Raw genomic sequence first — 19,792 nt, 5'->3', positions numbered from 1 at the left:
TTGATGGCATCTGAGGTGATCTGATGTGGCTGGTCCTGACAGCCTGCTCCTGCTGTGCAGACTGACCTGTACCAAGATGTAAAATGTGCCCAAGCACCAATGCACTTAAAAGGCTGCACAGAGGACAGGCAGACTTTAGGAGATCACAGGTGTATTTTGTTTGGATCTGTTTCTCACCAAAACTTCTGTTATAAGGAGCAGTCCCAGATACACAAGATAATGCCCATGTCCATTCCCAGCTGTAAGGCTGTGCTGCTTGCAGGTAACTATTAGGCAGTTGTATTCAGAGCACCAAGACAGAACCACAGCCCCACTGTCTGTGTGTACAGGCCTGTCTCTGGGCAGAGGCAGACAGCTGCCTACAGCTGCCAAGTGCTGCTCCCATCTGCATAGTGATAGTGAGAGCAACAAGACCAAGCCTTCAACCACCTCCTCCTGTTCTCTGTCCCCCACCAGAATAGCCTGGTCCTTCCTCTGGATCAGTGCAGTTCAGTTTATCCTATACTGTTAAGCTCAGTGTTTTTTAATGATCCATATGCATACGTGGCTTTATTATAATTATTGCTGTTTATTAGGTGCGTTGTGATAGACCTTAGAAGCTGTAACAAGCTTCCTGTTGTGTGAAGTGCTGTATAAATCAGAAGGAGAAAGGAAAGACGGTCCTTAGATCTATAGCTTTTATATTAATAAGTACAAACAGACGAGACTTCTGTCTATCACTGAACTCTCTTGAGATCTGTGAGACTGCATTAGCAATGTGTTCTTTGCATCTTGACATTACTCATCTCTCAGCACCTTAAAAGAAATGATCAGATCCCCACAAGGCTTTTATTCATGCCTGAGGTTGCTCATGATGAGTTTTTCAAGTGATGTGCAAACTGTGGGCTTGGGATGTTGAGTAAAGGAGTGACTCAGGGTGCTCTGGTGGTTCTGTTGCTGCTTGGCCCAAGCATGCAAAAACCAAGGCACATGGGGAACTGCAGTTGCTACCTGGAAATAGGTGTTGTATCTTCTTCCCTGTGTTTGCCATCTTTCTGTTGGCCTGCAATATTCTAACCAGATTAACGGCTGATTCACTAGCAGTGTAATTTATGTGTTGTCAGCAATTTATCCTGTGCTAAGCAGATCCCTCTGAAGTTAGATATCAAATAGTTATCAATTGGTTGTTTCTAAACCATAAACATACTTTAAGGTGCTAGAGTATGGCTGTGACAAGATTTAATTTCTAGGTTCTTTATCTTTGGACTTGACTTGCAGAGGGAGAAGTGGTTCAGATCCTGCTATAGCACTGCGTACTTCCATGTGCAGCGAATGCACGGTGTGATCTCTCTTAACTTCTTACCCTGCCTATGGCAGGAGGAGTGGAACTTAATGATCTTTCAGGTTCCTACCAACCCAGGTCACTCTGTGATTCTATGATCCTTAGCCTTTTTCCTGCCAGCTTTAGCTGCTGCAGGCTTTTAGGGCATCTTCATAGATCTTAAACCAGTTCTAAGCAAGGGCTTTATAATTAAGCAGCCATCTCCAAATTAACTCACAAGGCTTTTTACTGCTGATGTCCTTAACAATTAGCTTCATTTTGCTATAGAAGCAATTTTGCCCAAAGGGTGGATCCTTGGATGTTATCTCTGCACTTTCCTTGCATCAGAAGTATCTGGAAAACCAGATGTTTCTGCTACTCACTGTCCAAGGGAATCTCTGTGAGTGTGAGACCTTCACGTTGGATTTCAGGTCAGACTTTTCCAGCACCTCCCAAGAGCATGCAAGCTACTGAAGGGTAAAAGAAGCACCAGAGAATGTAGTGCCATCTGTGATTTGATCTTTCTAGTTGCAAGAGGGAAGCACTGATGGAACAATCAAAGTCTGTGTGACTTGTAGTGCTGGGAACAGGGATAGCAGCAAATTCTGCCTCTGGGAGAACATTCCCAGGTACATGCAGCAGCAGTGTGACCCCACATCTGCAGACTCCACCATCTACAATCTAAAGCAGGATGGATGTGGAAACAGAAGGATGGTGATTGCCACCTCCAGGAGAATCTCACCTTGCCTCCACAGCTCTAACCACCACTCCACAAACTGCCACTGTTACTGCAGAAGTGACAGCTGACCTCTTGGCCTGAAGAGAGCTCAGCTGCAGTTCATTGCAGTGAGCCAGGTTGATAAGCACTTGGCTTTCAGTGGCTCTGAATACCTGAGGCAATCACTGACCAGTGTAAGTTGAGGCAGCTCATTACCTCTCTAAATTATGTCCTTGATGTTGGTACTTGCCCATTAAGAATGTGAGCATACAAATCAGTGTGTTTCGTCAGGCAGATTTTACCAGTATCCTCCTCAACTTCATATTTTGCTGCACTTTCACTTTTAAATGCAGTGTCAGTATTGTCGAGGTATGGTTTATTTCTACTTTCCTTTTAAGACACCTGTATGTCATGCTTCCTCCTCCTCCTTTTTCTTTCTACAAAGAATTTGGCAAAATAACTCACAAAGAGCAGCACCATTAATGCTTTATTGTCAAGAAGCCTTAAACCAGTATCTTAGTCACCAATCATGTTTCAGGACTTAAAATACTGTGAGTTGCTTATTTACCCAAAGTTGCTATGTTCTCTTTATACCTGTATGAGCAAAAGAAGTGAACTTTAGGACAAAGGTAATGGAAAAAGAGAATTCCTCCAGTCCTGAGGGCATTCCATTGAAAATTTGAAGTCCCATCTCTTCCTCCAGTAAGGTCTATTTGCTGTTCCAGTGAGTCCATCTCATACTGGTGGGTGATAAAAACGTAGAATAGCCCAGTGTATTCAGTCCTTTCCTTGAGCTATTGCTGTGAGCAGCCAAGGTATGTCTGAGGCACACAGCTGTGTGTTGTGCTGGGAGCAGATCTAAATGAGATGACAACTGTAGGGTTAAAAGGGAAGTTGATAATAAGAGGGACAGTGATGCACCATTTTAAGGAGCAATGAAGATCATAAAGCTAAAGCTATTTTTATGTTTCATGTCGAGTCATGAGCCAAGAGCAGTTTGGTAAGGTCTTAGACTGAGCTCTACACCTCTTAATGACTTAATTACCACATGCATCTTGTTTAGACATCTAAATATCCTTTGATTTGTTTTAGAAGGCAGAGTCATGGATATTTCCTCCATGCAAAGAGGAAATTTTGCTCTATAAGCATACATCTGACTAAAGATAAATGTGAAAACAAGTTCTGGAATTTAAGAGATGCATTGATGAATTCTGATGAAATTCTGGTCTCCATCAACAAAGAAGGGCCAACTCTTTGTGTAGTGCTGTATACCAACTGTGCTCCTGAACACCTTTGAAAATTTCCGGTGTAAATAGAGTATGATCTTGACCATACACAGCTACTGTTTCTCAAAACGTTACTGCAAAAATATTTCCTAAGTTATTCCTGAAGTTATATGATGAGAGGCAATTGTCTTAAGTTAACCAGGGGAGGTTCAGGTTGGCTATGAGGAAAAATTTCTTCTCAGAAAGAGTGGTGAGGTTTTGGAATAGGAAAGTGATAGTCACCTCTCCTGGAGGTTTTCAAGATGCTGCACTGGGGTCATAGTTTAGTGGGCATGGTGGTGACATGTTGACAGTTGGACTAGATGATCTTTGGAGGTCCTTTCCAATATTAACAATTCTATGACCCTAAGTTCTCTTCCATTCTGTGGTACAAGTCTGACAAAGTCTGTGTAGAGGAAGTGAAGCTATGGCAGATCCTGATTTTTGTAACGAAACACCAAACGACATTATTTTGTTCAGGAGGAGGAGGAGGAAAATTCTTCCTGCAAGGCATAGCTAAACTGTGAAAATGCTTGCTGCAAGACCTTGGGTATGCTAAATTGTTGTACAGATTCCAAAACTAATTGGACAAATTAATGGAAAAAGTTCCATCAAGGAATGATTGCAAAACTTCTGCCTTTGACTCAAGAAGTCTCCAGCGAACACTGGGCTCATATCTGCACACATTTCTTTAACAACTCCTCTGGTTGCCCTTTTGCAAGTGATAGATACAGAAGAAATAATATTGCTTACTCAGTTTTGTGTATGTGGTTATGATACTTAATGATAATGCTGCCTCTTGAGCAGAGAATAAATATCTGTGCAAGCCAGTTTAGGGTACTGATTCCAATGGTTTTCAGCCTATTTTTGGTAGCTGGGAGTTTAATCCATTGTATGCAAGTGGCAAAATGTGATTATCTCACCATCAGTTTTGCAGCAATATCAGCAGGTGCTGCATAACCTTCTGTGAGAAAATGCCCCAACAGGTGTAATTCATGTGTTAAATGCTCAGATTGTGTCTCAGAAAGTGCAGTGATAATGGTTCATTTTCCCTGACTTAAGCCTTCCTAGCTTTGCCCGTCTGGGATCTACACAGTTAATCTACCTGAGCAAATAGGTAGGAGCGTTCGTGCTTTCGGTGAAGTTTGACTCCTGGAGGCAGACTTTTTTTTTCCAGTGAGTGTCAGATAATTGGAAGGGTAGGGTGAGGCAGGAAACCACGACACGCCTTTGTCGGGACTTGTTTAAGAGCAGGGGAATAGAAAAGCACAAGAAGGGTGAGAGTAAAACAGGTAAAATTAAGAAGAGCTGAATGTTTTTGGACGATCACTCAGATTGCACGCACCTTTGGAGGGACCTGATAGTATAAGTGGCAGATTATATAGGAAACGGGAAACGGTTGAGGAGAAAATCAGATTTTCAGTTCAGTAACCAAAGCATACAAGGTAAGTTACATTACTGAAAAATGAAACAAAACAGAATAAAAAGCGAAATAGTGGAGGTGCTGTATTACTCCTATGGGAGAATACAGTGTAAAATTAAGATTGTGGTAGAGCTGGGTCTGTTTAGATTTTGTATTTACCTGTGAATATAGCTTTTAAATCTGATTATCAAGCTAAATGGATGTATCTGCTGGTAGATAAGAAATGTGAAGCCAAGTTCAGTGCATATTATTAATACATTTTGTGAAACTACCATGCAAATAGATAAAGTTAATTGAATGTTCTCCATTCTATAAGGGCAGCAGCATGGTGAAATGTGGATCATCTATTGGCTATTTTTGAAACTGAGAGGATCTGAAAAGTGATGGAGAAATAATGTTTGCAAACTGAAGCTTCAAATGATGGTTTCAGAATGTAAGATGAAGGAATAGGTCCTGAAAGCACCAGGAGGTACTTTTGAGTCAAAGTCTGTTTTGCTGTGGACATGTGGACAGGCTTTGCTTTGTGTCATACAGCTGTATTTATTAGTCAGCCATGAGCCATTCATTATGGACTTTGGGCCATATTTTGTCACAGAAGGTTAGGAGGCCTTGTGAAGTGTTTTTGAAGCTTTATCACAATGAGTCAGAAAAGTCTGATTTGAGACCTGTTTTTTTTTTTCTTTTTTTTTTTTTTTTCCCCATTTTGTATCTGGTTTAAGCAATTTGAACACAGTGAAAAAGGTAGAAGGTCTGTCTTCTTTTCCAGCCGTTGGACTGACTGACTGCCTTGGTGCATGGCTTTGAGGCTATGAGTTGTCCTACAGCACATCCAAGCTTTGTATATAACTTGCTTTCCTGGCATTAGCATCATTTGAGGGAACCTATTGAATGAGCCATTTTGGAAGCTTCTTTAAAAAAGAAAAATCCTTTCTGACTGTGTAGCTTTTGGTTGAGTAACTGGAAATGAAAGGAATAGCTTTTGAAGCAGAATGAAAAGGTCAAGTTCCTAGATGGTGAGGTGAAAGAAAGATAAGGGAGCATTTTTTAACTAATCCTATAAATTCCAGCACAGTGGCATTTGCTTTTAACGCTATCAATGACATTGATTGGAGTCTTCTACTGTTTCACATTATTTATGATCAGAGGGTTCCTCTGACATTAAGTGTAATGCATCTTAGTAGCTGCAGGTACCTCTTTCTCCTGAAGGAGTATCTCACAGCACAAGCCATGTTAGTGGAGGGAGGAGAGAGCTGAAAGGATGTGTTGTGAGAATGTAACAGCATTCAGACGTGAGAACTGGAGGGACATTGTGGAGGAATAAAAGGATCTGAAATGTACCTGCTTTTGTTCTTATATGATAGTCTTCATTAGTCTTCATGGCTATAAAATAGCTTCCCCCCTCCCCCCCCCGCCCTTTGACAAATGCTTGTGATGCATTTTATTGCCATTGCACGCAAGTAATATGTAGCTTATAAAACAATAAAAGAATTTGGAGTGTTTCATCTCAGACTGCAGCGCTGGTCCTATATGGAAAGCAGAGATTTAACAAGCTCTGTACAGCTGGGCTGCTTTCACCATCCTGCTTTTCAGTGCTTCAGAGAGGGAGCAGTGTGCACAACTGTGGTCTTGCAAGAGCTCTCCTGGTTCCTGGTGCAAGTTCTCTGTTTTTATGAGGGTCACTAACACACTTCAGCCCCAGCTTACGTTAAACCAGCTTTAGGGTCGGCCCTGCCTTAGGCACCTCCACTATTTGTGAGTGATCCCAGTTCATGAGCTCCTATTTATCGATCTGAAATAACTGTTGGTGATTTTTCTGATTCAACAGTGCTATTCCTTTACCTCAGACATAGCCTACAGCTACATCTTTGTGAATCCAGGTAGGAGGAGCTGGTGAAGTGAGTCACTACTAGCAGATAATGGAAATCAAGCTTAGTCAGCCCCCTAGAACCTAGGCTGGCTTTTGAATTCACGTGGCAAAAACACATGCAAGATCAAAATGCGCTGTGTGCCAGGGCTGGGCTGAGCTGTGTGGGATGTGTGGATTCAAAGACGTTGTTTAATCTCTTCTCCTTATTTTTTTTTCTGTTTGGAGTCAGAGCAAGATATTCCCTTCTCTCAAGGGGAGGAAAGATGCAGATGTGTTCACTCAGTGGTGGTACTGGCCTATGGTACAGCATCCATAACCAGCACAGCTTCCCAATAGCAAAAGGGAAATTCTGGAGCTACAAAGTGGTAGAGAAGCAGTTTCTGAATGTAAAGCTGTGTTCCTTGTCAAGATGTTGGCAAAGCCGGAATTGCTGACATCTAGACAGCAACTTTCAGCGTGTGCTTTTAGAGAAGGAGCTTTAGATATGCTTCCACTGTTGATGTAGCAAGGGAAAGTAGCAGATACTGCCTTTTCCTGGAGTGTATGACCAGGAGGCGTTCCAGTGCAGGAACTTGGAATCCTGCTTAAGGAGAAGCTCCCCTAACACATGTAACTCTAGACTTGTATGTGACTTGGAATCAGCTCTCTGGAGAATCCCTTGGAAATCCCCAGCCTTAGCAAATGCTGTAAGGGTTGGGTAGTGTCCTGCTGCCGGTGTTGTGTAAGGACTTGGACGTGGCCACCGTGTGCCAGGCTGCTTAGCTGCGCTGCGGGGCTGAGGTGTTGAGGTTGAGGGCTGTGAGCCCTGTTGAGTGTTCTGTGTAAAGTTCAGTTGAGTCTGTGATGGGAGCATGAACTACAGTGGCTTGCCTGATGGCCTACCTTCTACATTCATCTTCTTCCTCTCCAGCTCTGGGAATATTGGGTGCTATTCAAAGGCAGATTTGAATCTGAACTTAGATATTCCTTCAGATTCTCTGTTGCTTCCTGCCTTGTGTCTTTCCTATGTGTGGGCTGTACAAACACATGGAGGTGCAGAAGGGTAAGTGGAGTCATGAGGACCAAACCTGAGTGGTAGCTGAACTGGAAGGTACAATTTTGTGTTCTTCCTCAAGCTGGACTTTGGAAACTTGAAAGAACTTGTGCTCTAAATGTTTTAGACTCAGCCTGTGGAAAACTACACTTAGTGTTGTTTTCTGTACGTTGAGCTTTCAGTTTAAAGGAGTCATCAAATGCAGTGGAGAACTTTTATTTATTATCACCTTCTACACAAACTAAAATCTTGGAAGTGTTTGCAACTGTGCAAAATGAAATGTTACCTTAGAGTAGGGGCGGTAGGGGTGAGCAACTGTATATTTCCTTCTGACAGGAGTATTTTCTCTTGAGCTTCTGTTTGAATTTGGTTGCCCTTAGCTCCCCTGCTGGCTTCAAAGCCCTTCCTGCTATTTCAGCCTTTATGCATTGTGTAGCTTCCAGTTTTGCAGAGACTTGTTGCTGTTCTGTTAGTAGTACTCAGATGGTTCTGGAAAGATACTTCAAACTCTCAGCAGTTCCTCTGCTGAAGAGAGAAAATTGATGGGACCTACAGGAATTTGTTGTCATCTTCTTCTCTTCACAAAGCTCTGTATTTATGGCTTCCATGCAGGTGGAAATGATATGGATTCTGTAACAAAGAAAACGAGGCAAGATGGATCAGAAGTTACAGAGAGACGTAAGGAGAACATTTTTTTATTTTCATATCACAAGACTGGATCACACTCCAAAAATACAGCAACCATATTGATACTTTTGTGAGGGACTGAATGCTGGCCAGGGGTCCAGAACTAAATTCTGCACCTGTCCTTGATATTTCAGTCAAAGTGAAAAGAAGGGATAGAACAGGGCAAGAACAGGCATTTAGAGACTTGTACAATGACCTGATTGTTTAACCAAAAATTATTGCCCCATGGTCATATTTTTAGCTAGTAGTATAGACATTTGGATTCTGCTTCTGAGATAAATGCCATGCACAAACTGTTTATTATATATCTTTCTTGTCTTTGTGTAAAAATAGGGTAAAACAGGATTCTGCTGACATTGTGGGAATTAGCTAGTAGGAATCACAGAATTGAAGGGACCTCTGGAGATTGTCTAGTCCTACCCCTCTGCTAAAGCTGGTTCCATAGAAAGCTAGTAAGGAGTCTGACCTGGGTTTTACTTTTACAGCAGTTGCTGTGGTTCAGTAGTGCCCTGAAATAATATCACTGTCATGTTTCCAGGAATTTTTTAAAGAAAAAAAAGTCTTTCATGGCAGTGATGCATTTAGTTACTGTAGCATGACAGAAGTTTGAAAACACACAGCTTTCAGTCCCCAGCCAATATAGTCTCAAAGGACTTCTCCTTAAATGAGTTAATCTTATTTGAATAATTCATGCTCTTCCATGGAATGAAGTGGAACATTGATCTTGTCTGACTAGATGAACATGCAATAACTTCTGAATTATAACTTTTCTTTCCTCAGTTATTACAGAGACGGTGACTACAAGACTGACATCTTTACCACCCAGTAAGTAATTGTGATCCACTGCATTACTTCTGCTTTGTGACTGCTGCCCCGCTGTGTTATTTGGCTTCTTTACTTTCATAAGTCCCTAAGTGTAGCAGGTGTCAGTGCAGAAATACTAACACAAGCTATTTTGAGAAATACTTCTCCCAAAATTCTTGTTGGTGGAGAGAAGGAGCAGTAACAAAGCCCCAGAGTCCACTAAGACTGGTAGACCTGGCTGTTCAAGAGTGGCACCCAGATAGAGTCTGTAGTGGTGACTGTCTCTTGAGAACAAGCATCAAAAGTGATGAGTCTCTGGCCTCCATCTTAGCCATCTTAGCTTACAAATGCAAATAAATCCCTTTGCATAGTATCAGATGTCACAGTTAATTTCTATGCCTGTGTAACAAATAGGGAAGAATTGTCTATTCTGCAGTAGGGTTGGAAAGGGATTGCACTATCTCATTTATGATGAGAGTTAACAGGAGCATCTTCCAGCCCATGCCCAAATCAAAACTTGACTACAAACTTGCTGAGTCTGCATCTTGAATGCTTATCTGCTCTGCTGAGATACTTCTCTGCAGTTCTAATGCCTTTTCAGACATTAAGCTGTCCATGGAACTGAGTACGAGAATGCTTTTGGGTACCTTCTGCCCCATCTTGTGGTATTTTTGTTTTTCTCATCTTTAATTGTGACAGAATCTCATTTTGCCCTCGTCTATTCCAGAAGGAGGGAGCAGTAGTGGACTCAAGACATCGTCCCACACTGGAGGAAGTGGATTTGAAAAGAGGTCTTACACCCACAGCAGTGGCTATGTGACTTCAAGTAAGGAATGAAAATATCAGTAACAAAAACCAAAGGCAGCATCAATGGACTGAGGAGAGAGTCAGGGCAGGGGTGAGAAGAATGCCTTCTCTCTTAAAGTAGAGAAGGCAAATACTCAAAGCAAAGGTATTCTCTCCTTAAAGCTGGTTGTGAGCATGAGTGAGTGAATGGCAAAGTTCTCATTTTCTGCAAGGAAAACTTGATTTCAGGGTAGTTTTTGGTAACCTTTGAAAAACTCTCTTTCAGGTGCCCTTGAGTCATTTGGAAATGAAAATTTTCTTTATTCAAGTTTTTCAAATCACAGTCTTTCTGAGCATTTTTGTTCAGAAGATGGCTTTGTTTAATGTTTGTTGATTTTGCTGATGTTAGAATATTATAGTAGAGTAGAATAAAATAATTTCATAGAATCTATCTTCTTGTCAAGGTATCTGTGGCTTTTGCACTTTGAATGGTCTACGTGTTTTCTGGATGTGCTGAATCAGTACTTCTAATCTACTCCATAAAGACAATTCCTCTCTAGTGCACCTCTCTCACAGTAGGACAGACTGGATAACAATCCTTACAAGGAACATTCTCCAGAAGAGCTGGCAAAGAGAGGAAAGTGCAGTATGGAAGCTCAAAGGAAGAATTAGGCATACCCTCTAGACCTGGCATATACTCATCTTCTTCAATTAAAGGTCAGAGTGTGGAATCACTTCCCCTCTGGACAAATATGATGTAACTCTGGTGCAGATATCAACCTAATTGTCTAGACTGGCACCAGTTTAACTGAGAACCCATCCCTCTGAGTGCCCATCCCTCAGAGCTCTAACTTAAATGACTCTGTGGGATTGTATCCTCCGTGTTAGTTATTTTCAGTGTGTGGAAGAAGAGAAAAGAATCTGAACTTCTTTAAGTTTTGCAGAGCATTTGGTTATCTTTGCTTTCCCACTCTGCTGGCAAAATATCTCCAAAAGAGGTCTGCTTGTCACTGTAGTTCTTTTTGCCCAATTAAGTGGAAAGTTGCAAACTAGAATAGATCCCCGTAGAAGAGAAAATGAGTTAGAAAACACTTTGAGATCACAAGGATGTTCTCATTTTACAGCGATAGTTAAACAATAACCAGTCTGATCAGTCTGATCCCACTGATCAGCTTGCATATATTGCCTTCATCGCAGAGCTACCCTTGTACTGTCACTCTGATCATACTCCAATGTATTTTTTATCTCCAATGTAGATTTCATAGAAGAGTCCAATCAAGAGTCTGATCCTTCCACAAACCACACATTCTTTATGGCTGCCCAGTTCTTTTTGCACAGCAGTGATATGAACTAGAAAAGGAAACTTTCATCTGTCTAAACACTACAGCTGCTAATAATCTCCAAACAGCCTTGGGCCTGACTCATGCTTCTATCACATTTCCTGGAAATGGATTGACTAAGGCATGACTAAGTGAGATTGTGGCTAGTTGCTTTGAAAGGGAAGCTTGCTCATCTCTTCTTTCCCTTGCCTCGTGAATGGCATCCTCCAATACTACATTTCGTTTAAACATCTTGAAGATTTCTTAGACTGTCCTGTAACACTGGAGTTTACAGGTGGATTTGTATCCAAACCAAAATCCAGGCCAATTTATAACCAGGTGCTCAGCACAAAAGTCTCATTTATCTCCCTAGGCCAAAACCCGCAGTTAGTGAAATCATTGACAAGTCATTTTTAAACCATAAAGATAAATTCCTCTTTGCAGGGAGTGCTGAGGACAGTAGAGTTACATCCAAATGTGGTGGGTTTTTTTTCTTCTCATCTGTAGGTCTGAGATACTAATGCAGATCTGTCCAACTCAGAAGACACAAACATAAAGGACATACAGAGTGTACATGTAGATCATATCTTCAATTTGCTGAGAGTGTTTTGTTTTGCTAATAGGTGGAAGTGGTAGATTGAATTCATCGTCGTCTGGCTACAGACAAACACAGTCTCCTAGCTCAACTCTCACCAAATCACCTGGCTCAACATTTGAAAGAAAAACCCATGTCAACCGCCATGCAACATATGAAGGTATCACAGAATATTCCATAGAAAAGAGGAGCTATGTTGTGCAGTCTGAGGTCGCTTGGGTCTTCCAGCAAGTTAATTCAGAATTGTCTTAAATAGCGCAAGAATCCCATCTTACAGGGTTTTGCTGGGAAATAAGTCACCAGGGAGGCATTTTAATGATTGAGTCTTATTTATATTATCACTCATTCCTAAGAGGAGTATATTTGTTGACGTTAGCAACTATTTCATGAATACTATTTCATGAATACTATTTCATGAATACTATTTCATGAATACTATTTCATGAGTAATCCTGAATACTTTTTGACTGGAAACATTTGTTATTCAGTGGAATTAAACAGGTACGAGAAACATACTTGGAAAGCTCTTGATGATCTTCTAAAAAGTATTAATGACCCATTTCTATTATTTGCAGGGAGCTCCAGTGCTAACTCTTCTCCAGAGTTCCCCAGGAAAGAGTTTGGTATGTTCTTACAGAACTGTCTCTCTGAACATTATGGCAAGGTCATGTGAGTTGGTGACTGCAGAGACTTTCTGCATGTTACCTCTATATTGGATAGCCATTGCAACTCTGTGACTTCAGAGGTGTTACTGTTAATGCAGCTGACAGCAGGGTCTCCAGCTAGTACAGATCCAACAGAGGCTGCATAATACAATACACCTACTGCCTTCAGCTACTCTTTAAAAGGTCTCAATATGGTATAGAGCATGAGCAGGAGAACATAAGACACTTGACAACATCTGCTGTTTCATACCTTGGGGAATAGCCCCAAGCAAGAAAGTGCAGTCCCTTAAGATTTTGAACCATTGTTGAATATACTCCACCACTTACTCTTTTCTAGACTTCAACGTGTTTATGTGGTGTAATTGGAAAGATGAATTGGCTATCGAGTGTTGTATTTATACTGAATATTGCCAGCGTGTAGGAATTTGCTCTGTCCAAACTCTGGGATGCTTCTTATATCAGTGCAGGTAGAGAAGCAATATGATGTGGCTGTCTTTCTGGCTTAGGGAAGAGGCAGGGTTTCATAGTGTCTGACCATGGTTGATGGTGTAAACAGGCCTATTATCTTCCTACTGGCTTACTGAAATAGAAAATCATTATCTCTGAACAACATTTATGTGTGCAAATAGAAAAAGCAATTGGTCCAGAAATACTAAGGTGCTACACATTCATTGAGATACCTCATGTCTAAAGAAGTCCTGGCAAAAACTGGGGTTTCAATGCCCCCCAGCTGTGCCTCAAGTAAAGAAGTTTACTGCATGAGTTTCTGCCTTCAGAGAAAGATTTGAAGATTCAAATATCCATCTGTTCATTTTCAAAGGTGTCAAATGCAGTAAAAATCTAATATTGCTTTTATTTCTCTTATATTCACAGCATCTGCTTCCACACGAGGGCGAAGCCAAAGTCGAGGTGAGTGGTACTCTTCCTTTAGAAGTTTTCTTTGTTTTTTCCTGATGTGACTCAGGGTGTGTCAGATGGACCTACTCCTTATTTGGAATCAAAGTGGTTCGAGTCTAGAGTCTGATGAGGTGCCTGGATTTACACCACTGCAGGTGTGAACCATTTTACGTGTGAACAGTCTATTAAACAAGCTCAGTGCAGGACTCCAGTGAAAGTCGTAATGGTTAGCATTGTGCCAGAAAGGAGGATCTCTTTGGGGACCTGGAACTCTGGGGGTGTAGAACGTAGTTTTCCATCTTAACTGTTCACTACCACAAACTCAGTCCAGCCATTCTCTGTGACTCCACTCTGGTGTTTTTACAATAATCACATGCATGTTTTTCCCCAAGATTTATATTGGAAACCATACGGCCATTCCCTGAAATGGTCTTATGCTGGTGGTAAAGAGAGGTTGAAGAAATTATGGACTTGCTGCAGTCTGCTTAGTGAGCTCACTGTGAAACTGTGTTGTTTAAATCATTTAGCTCTTCTAGTAATTTATTAACAGCACTGGGGAAAGCAAGCTTATATTACTAAGAGTTTAATATCTGTTTCCAGTTGCTTGAGGAGAAAACTATAATGCCATTTTATCCAAGTTAATTTTGGCAGTGGATATAAATCAAAGTATGCTCTTGCACTCTCCTCCTGGAGGATGTCACAGTTACCATTTATTCTACCTCAGGTCTTCACAGTCTCCTCTGGCACAGTAGAATTAGGCCATATGTAATAAAACAGATACCTGAGAATCAGCTTCAGCTTCTCATGTTACTTCAGAAAATTGTCTCAATCTATCAATCAGCTTCTCTACCTGAATGCTGAAGCCAGTGTTTCTTTGAGAGTGTATGCACTGTCAGATTTCATCTTAAGGAGCATGAGTCACATGTCCTTGCTCGTAGGTAGTAAGCTTAAAGGCTTTTCCCAACAAATCGGATTAACTCTGTAGACTCTTGTGCTGAACAGTAAAAGCCAGTAAGTAATAAACTGGAGTACCTGGAAAGATTGTTGGATTAATAAATGTCTGATTGTGACTTGACAGTTTTATTTCAATGCAACTTTGGTAAAGTAGGGGGTTACATTCAAGGAGCGAAAATGGAAGGCAGCAGGTTGCAAGAGCCTAAATCCTACAGCCCATTATAGAGATGATGGTATGAATTTTACCCAAGAAGTATTAGGGAACTTTTGTATTTAGTAAGCCTTGAAATCTTGAAATTTCTTTTGACTCTTTAGGTTTTATCTAGTAGAACAATAGTAGTAATTGTGATGAGTGGGAATATCAATGTGCTTGAGGACTGTATAATTAGGCCTTTCATGTGATTGGCACTGACAATGCTATTGACTTCAACAGAAGCACGCAAGAAATAAAATGCAGCTCTCTGAATTAAAAACATTAAAATCTAACCCTAAAACAAAAATAACCCAATTTAAAAGAAATTAATATGTGGCATGAGTGCTGCTTAGATCGAGCAGCAAGGTAACACAGACAACAGGAAGAAAGGAATTCGCTTCAGCATAAAGATTCATTCTCAGCTCAAGGCATAAATACATTGCGCTTCATATTCATGATCTGCTTTTTTCTCTTCACAGAGAGTGAAATACGAGTCCGGCTGCAGAGCGCATCTCCCTCTGGCAGATGTAAGTGCCACAGCTTATACTCTGGGGGGGTCAGGTATAACGTAGAGTGTGCTGCTGCTCTAGATATGTCTATGGTGTCTTGTGAATCCAGTCTTCATGATGACAGATAGCAGCATGTCATCCTTTATTCCCGCTGTAAGAACTTTCATTTATTTCCCCATACTGAACAAGGAAGCATGCTGTGGGTTAGATGGTTGTCTTGCAAGGGTAGAGTTGTGCTCGGTCCCTGAAATGCAGCCTATGAAGTTTTGTTATGTCAATGGCACTCCTGAAAAATACAGCTTCTGAGATGTTCCTGAGTAAATTCCACTGAATGGTTTATCCCCAGGGCAGGATTACTGTTCAATGAAACAAGGGCTTTTGGATAAATCTGGATGCTTGTTTTTCATGCCAGGGACAGAGTTGGATGATGTAAAACGTTTACTGAAAGGAAGTCGATCAGCCAGCTGCAGCCCGACTCGATCATCATCAAGTACCCTTCCAATACCAAAAAAAGCTGTGGTGGAGACAAAAATGGTTACTGAGAGCTCTCAGTCAGGTATGTGGCAGAGGTTTGGAAGAGTCCAGCATTGCAAACTATCGATTTTTACCATAAAAATTCTCAGCTGCTAAGAACATCAGCGTAAGAATGCATGGTCTCTGTCCCAGACACAGAAAAAGGAGCAAAATGCTGGAGGATTGTCCAGGACCACCTTTGGGTGGTGAACTGTGTACTTCTATAAAATTAAGACACATCCTGCTGACAGCAGGTTTGATTCAGAGGCGCTGCTGACAGAGACAAGAGCTCTACATAAATGTCTTAGAGCAGTATGATTTCTTATTGCTGAGCAAAATGATGATAGCAGTGAAGACAACATTTGGATCAGTGTTCAATTTATTGGCCATACTGCAGGTTCAGAGATCAGTAGAACTTGATAGTATTATAAATACTATTTAGAATATTATAACTGGCTTTCATTAACTATAAGCCTCCCTGTGGTGCTTGAGGCAGCGTTGTTCATATTCACTCCACTGTTCTCCACCAGAGTCTAGGAAAAGCAATGCCTTTTTACCTTCAGATGACTAAAATTTTTTCTAAAACTGGGAATTTTGAACCAGAGCCACGTGTGTGGGAAGCAAAATTTCTAGGTCTCCTGGTCCAGGATTAACCGAATTGTGGACCAAAGTACATTAAATGTTTTATTGTAGTATCATAGCATCTGTAAACAATGAAATCTTCTCAAAGTATTTTGTGAATGGTCAGGCTATCATGTCAGTCTTTATTCCATTTTTTTTAAATTCAAATGGGCTGTAATCAGCTGGCATTTGAGATTGGTTATACTGCATTAACCTGGAGTTGTTGCATGGACTCAACAAAAGTAACTGAAATTGAAGGCAAATCAAGTTCTCTGCCATGTAAACCTACAGTGCATACTAAGTCATAAGCCTAGTCCCTACTGTTTGTTTGTTGTTTATTTTATTTTTTTACAGTGTCAGGGACATACGATACAACTGTACTAAATACAGCCCTCCCTCCATACACATGGTCCTCAACTCTGCCTGCTGGGTCTTCCCTTGGAGGATACCATAACAGCATGGGCCAGAGCTCTTCCTTGATCAATGCAATGTCTCACTCTACAGGATCAGGTATGCCGAGTCTGTAAGAACAAAACTTCACACTGAAATTGGGTCAATAGCAGTGCTCTTATCTGCACAGTTAGGAGAATTAAAATGAGGGAAGAACTGAGGTGGCAAAGATATGCTTGGGTTTTCTCTGCTTTTCTGTAATTATGTGCTTTTTGATTCTACGACATTTGTACTTGAAAGTCTTTTGTTGTGAGGATAGGCTGTCCTGACTGCCTGATTTGTCTCAATTGTTATAGCTTTATTATTTACTTAAATGAGGCCAGACTGTCTATCAAAACTAGTTTTGGACTATTGAACTTTGAATTATCTTGGTCAATTGAAAGAAAAACTAGTCCTAACCATGCAGTCCTCTAACATTAAAGATCTAATCAATTGATGTTGGCAGTGATTATAACTTGCAAGACCCACTTCCAAATGCCGGGGATGCTGTTAGAGTAAAAAAAAAAAAAAAAAAGAAGTACAAGAAAGTTTATAATGCCATGCTAGCAAAAGTGTTGCTTTCTCACATTATCTCATGATTGCAATTTGTCTGATATAGGTTCTTCTCAACTTTGTGAGTTCAGTAAAGGGAGTGATTTCAGGTCACAATTTCCAGTATTTTTCCTCTGTGCAATTACTTTACAATCATGCTAACTAATTTCTGTGGGTTGTAGAAGTGATAACATTTCACTTCCTCTTTTTACAGTTTTTGGTGTTCCAAATAACCTGGCTCCCAGCAGTCATACTCTGAACACAGGCCTGAGCACTTCCTCAACAGGTCAGATTTTTCTCTTCTTCCCTTCACACTTTCACAGTGCCACAGTACCTGCCAGACACATGCAATGAAATATTGCCCATATTACTTTGTTTCTTCTCTTTCCTCATCTGAATGTCAACAGCTTGTCTGTACACCACAGTTATTCTCTGTTTACAGAGGATTTGTTCTGTATATGCTGTATAGCTTGCATAGCTGACATTAGGTCCTAAGTACTTTTGTTTAGGTAGTGAGGAAAAACAGCTATTTTCCAAGATTAGTAATTTGACTTTTGAAGCAGCCTGTTTCTTCCCCAGGATAACTCAGGATAACCCTCTGAAAGTTAAACTCATGTGTCCTAATCCATAAAGACCTACTGCTGTCAGTTTTCCCTATAATTACCCTTTGTTTTACTTAACTTATGACTTTTGGTTGATGCTGTTCCATGTCACAAGAGTGCTTCTCTTCCTTACACAGTCGCACATTTTTCCTACTCAGTGTGTTGTGCCATCATGCAGGTTCTCTGATTGAGCCTCGGGAGAGCAGAGTGTATGAAAGCAGTCTGTAAACTACATTTGATAGTGCCACAGTGATTCTGACACTGAAGGCACCACCTTCAAGTGCTTACTTCTCTCTGGACAGTACTTTGAAGCACAGTGTGTGCCATTGTCTCATTAAACTTCCTCCAGTCACACCAAGCAGGTTTCCGAAATGTACTTGTTTTCCCAAGTCCCATACTTCCAGAAATGTCCATGCAGCCATGAAAGTAGGTTTCCAATCTAACCTGAGTTGATGTTTTAAAATTGTCACTGTTAATATTCTTGGGCCAATAATAACATAATGCAAAGTGATCTAAAGAAAAATGTTTCGTAAGGAAGGTTTTGAACAGGAATGCTTAGAATTGTGATGCATCTAGCTAGCTGACAAATTTCCTTGAAAGCCCTAAGGGTGACTTCTAACCAACAGGATTCTCTGAGGTCATTATTATTATCACTGGTTTTATTTTGTTTTCTGCCAGAACACCACTTGCACTGCAGGACTTCTCTAACTCCCATTGCGTTGATTTTTCTTTGCAGTGTTTGGAGTTCAAAACAATCTGTCACCAAGCTCTTCAGCCCTGAATGCCACTGCAGCCTCTGCAGGTCAGAAACCATTTAAGCATGAGCAAATAAGGGAGTCCCTGATGTGTACTACATTCTCCCACCTTTTCTGTGGTGACTATGATGTTCATATGGACAGAGGTTCCTTTATTGCCATCTTCTGGTGTGGAGCAATGTGGTGTGAGGAGATTTTGAGGAACGTTTCTTCTCTTTTGCACATAGAGGAGTGGCTTCCAGTGCCTGTGTAAGCACTATAAACTTGCTTGCTGGGAAGGCCCTTGCTCTTTCGACTTTTACTAGGTGCCTTGATTGAGAAAAGATCCATGAATGTTGTATAGCCCAAGTCTGGTATGTGTAGGTACCTTGCTATCCTTCATCTTTTTCATTCTGGGATTTCATTGTTGCAGCATATGGGATGAAGAACACTTCTCAGACAAACACCATGAATAGTACTGGTGTGTCTGCCTCAGCAGGTGAGTTTATCATTCACAGTTGCTTAGACATAGCTTTTGTACAAACATTTCATGATAAAAGTGAATTAGAGATTCATCCATCTGAGTAGTACTAACACGTGGCTCTTCAGGAGCATGACTTGTCACCAGCTCCCTTATTAGTCGCTTTCAGAAAAGAAGGTAAATGAGCCAGAATGAGAAATCAGTTGGCCTGATTCAGATCTCTCCCACTTTGTGGTAAATTGGAGAATTATATTGCAGCTATTTCTGTTCAATAGATAAGTAACTGATAGAAGATGGCATGTGATACTATGTTTCATTTGAAACCAAAATATTTGCAAGGTTACACCTAAGTATTATTTTTCAGGTGTATCAGCCTTGACCACTTGAAAATCAAGGAACTAACTTATGCATGATCAGATTGTTTGCTTTTTATTGTTTGGTTGTTTTATTTTATGAGAGAAACTGAGGTCTTTCTACTGGCCTGTGGTCCCTGAGTGGCTGGGATTTATCTTTTCCAGGAATATTTGATACTGTCCAATGGCAGAAATGTGGCCACATTAGTATTTTTAGCCTTATTTATATTGAACTCAACCTCTGCAACTGGAGTTTAAAGCCTCATAACCGTGCCTGGCTCCCAAGTATATGAAGTGCTTTGTGCTTCACAGAGTGTCTCTTTTAAGGTGCTCTTTAGCTTGAGATGGCTCTTGTGACCTTTGGATATCTCTCAAGACTGAATTTCTATGATTCTCTAATAGATGTGTTTGAAAAGAGAGGAGGTCACTGAGCGAGTTCTTTCATTGTGTACACTGAATGCTGTACACTCTTCGTATCCTGTAGAAGTTGTT

At 40.8% G+C, this 19,792-nt stretch overlaps 1 protein-coding gene across 1 annotated transcript in view; it reads left to right on the top strand.

The window, feature by feature from the left end:
• Window positions 1–8,016: 8,016 nt before the first annotated feature.
• Window positions 8,017–19,792, top strand: part of COL17A1 (collagen type XVII alpha 1 chain) — a 36,182-nt gene continuing 24,406 nt past the window's right edge. Inside the window, exons 1-12 of the mRNA XM_010714675.4 lie at window positions 8,017–8,284; window positions 9,074–9,118; window positions 9,825–9,923; window positions 11,826–11,957; window positions 12,373–12,420; window positions 13,336–13,371; window positions 14,986–15,033; window positions 15,428–15,571; window positions 16,504–16,659; window positions 17,345–17,416; window positions 18,469–18,534; window positions 18,900–18,965. Coding sequence (XP_010712977.2) covers window positions 8,149–8,284; window positions 9,074–9,118; window positions 9,825–9,923; window positions 11,826–11,957; window positions 12,373–12,420; window positions 13,336–13,371; window positions 14,986–15,033; window positions 15,428–15,571; window positions 16,504–16,659; window positions 17,345–17,416; window positions 18,469–18,534; window positions 18,900–18,965 — 1,048 coding nt within the window. The 5' untranslated portion in view covers window positions 8,017–8,148. The remainder of the gene's footprint in view (window positions 8,285–9,073; window positions 9,119–9,824; window positions 9,924–11,825; window positions 11,958–12,372; window positions 12,421–13,335; window positions 13,372–14,985; window positions 15,034–15,427; window positions 15,572–16,503; window positions 16,660–17,344; window positions 17,417–18,468; window positions 18,535–18,899; window positions 18,966–19,792) is intronic.

This window comes from Meleagris gallopavo, chromosome 8 (genome assembly GCF_905368555.1).
Source record: "Meleagris gallopavo chromosome 8, MGAL_WU_HG_1.1, whole genome shotgun sequence".
Lineage (NCBI taxonomy): Eukaryota > Metazoa > Chordata > Aves > Galliformes > Phasianidae > Meleagris > Meleagris gallopavo.
This window is presented reverse-complemented; position numbering and strand designations above follow the sequence as displayed.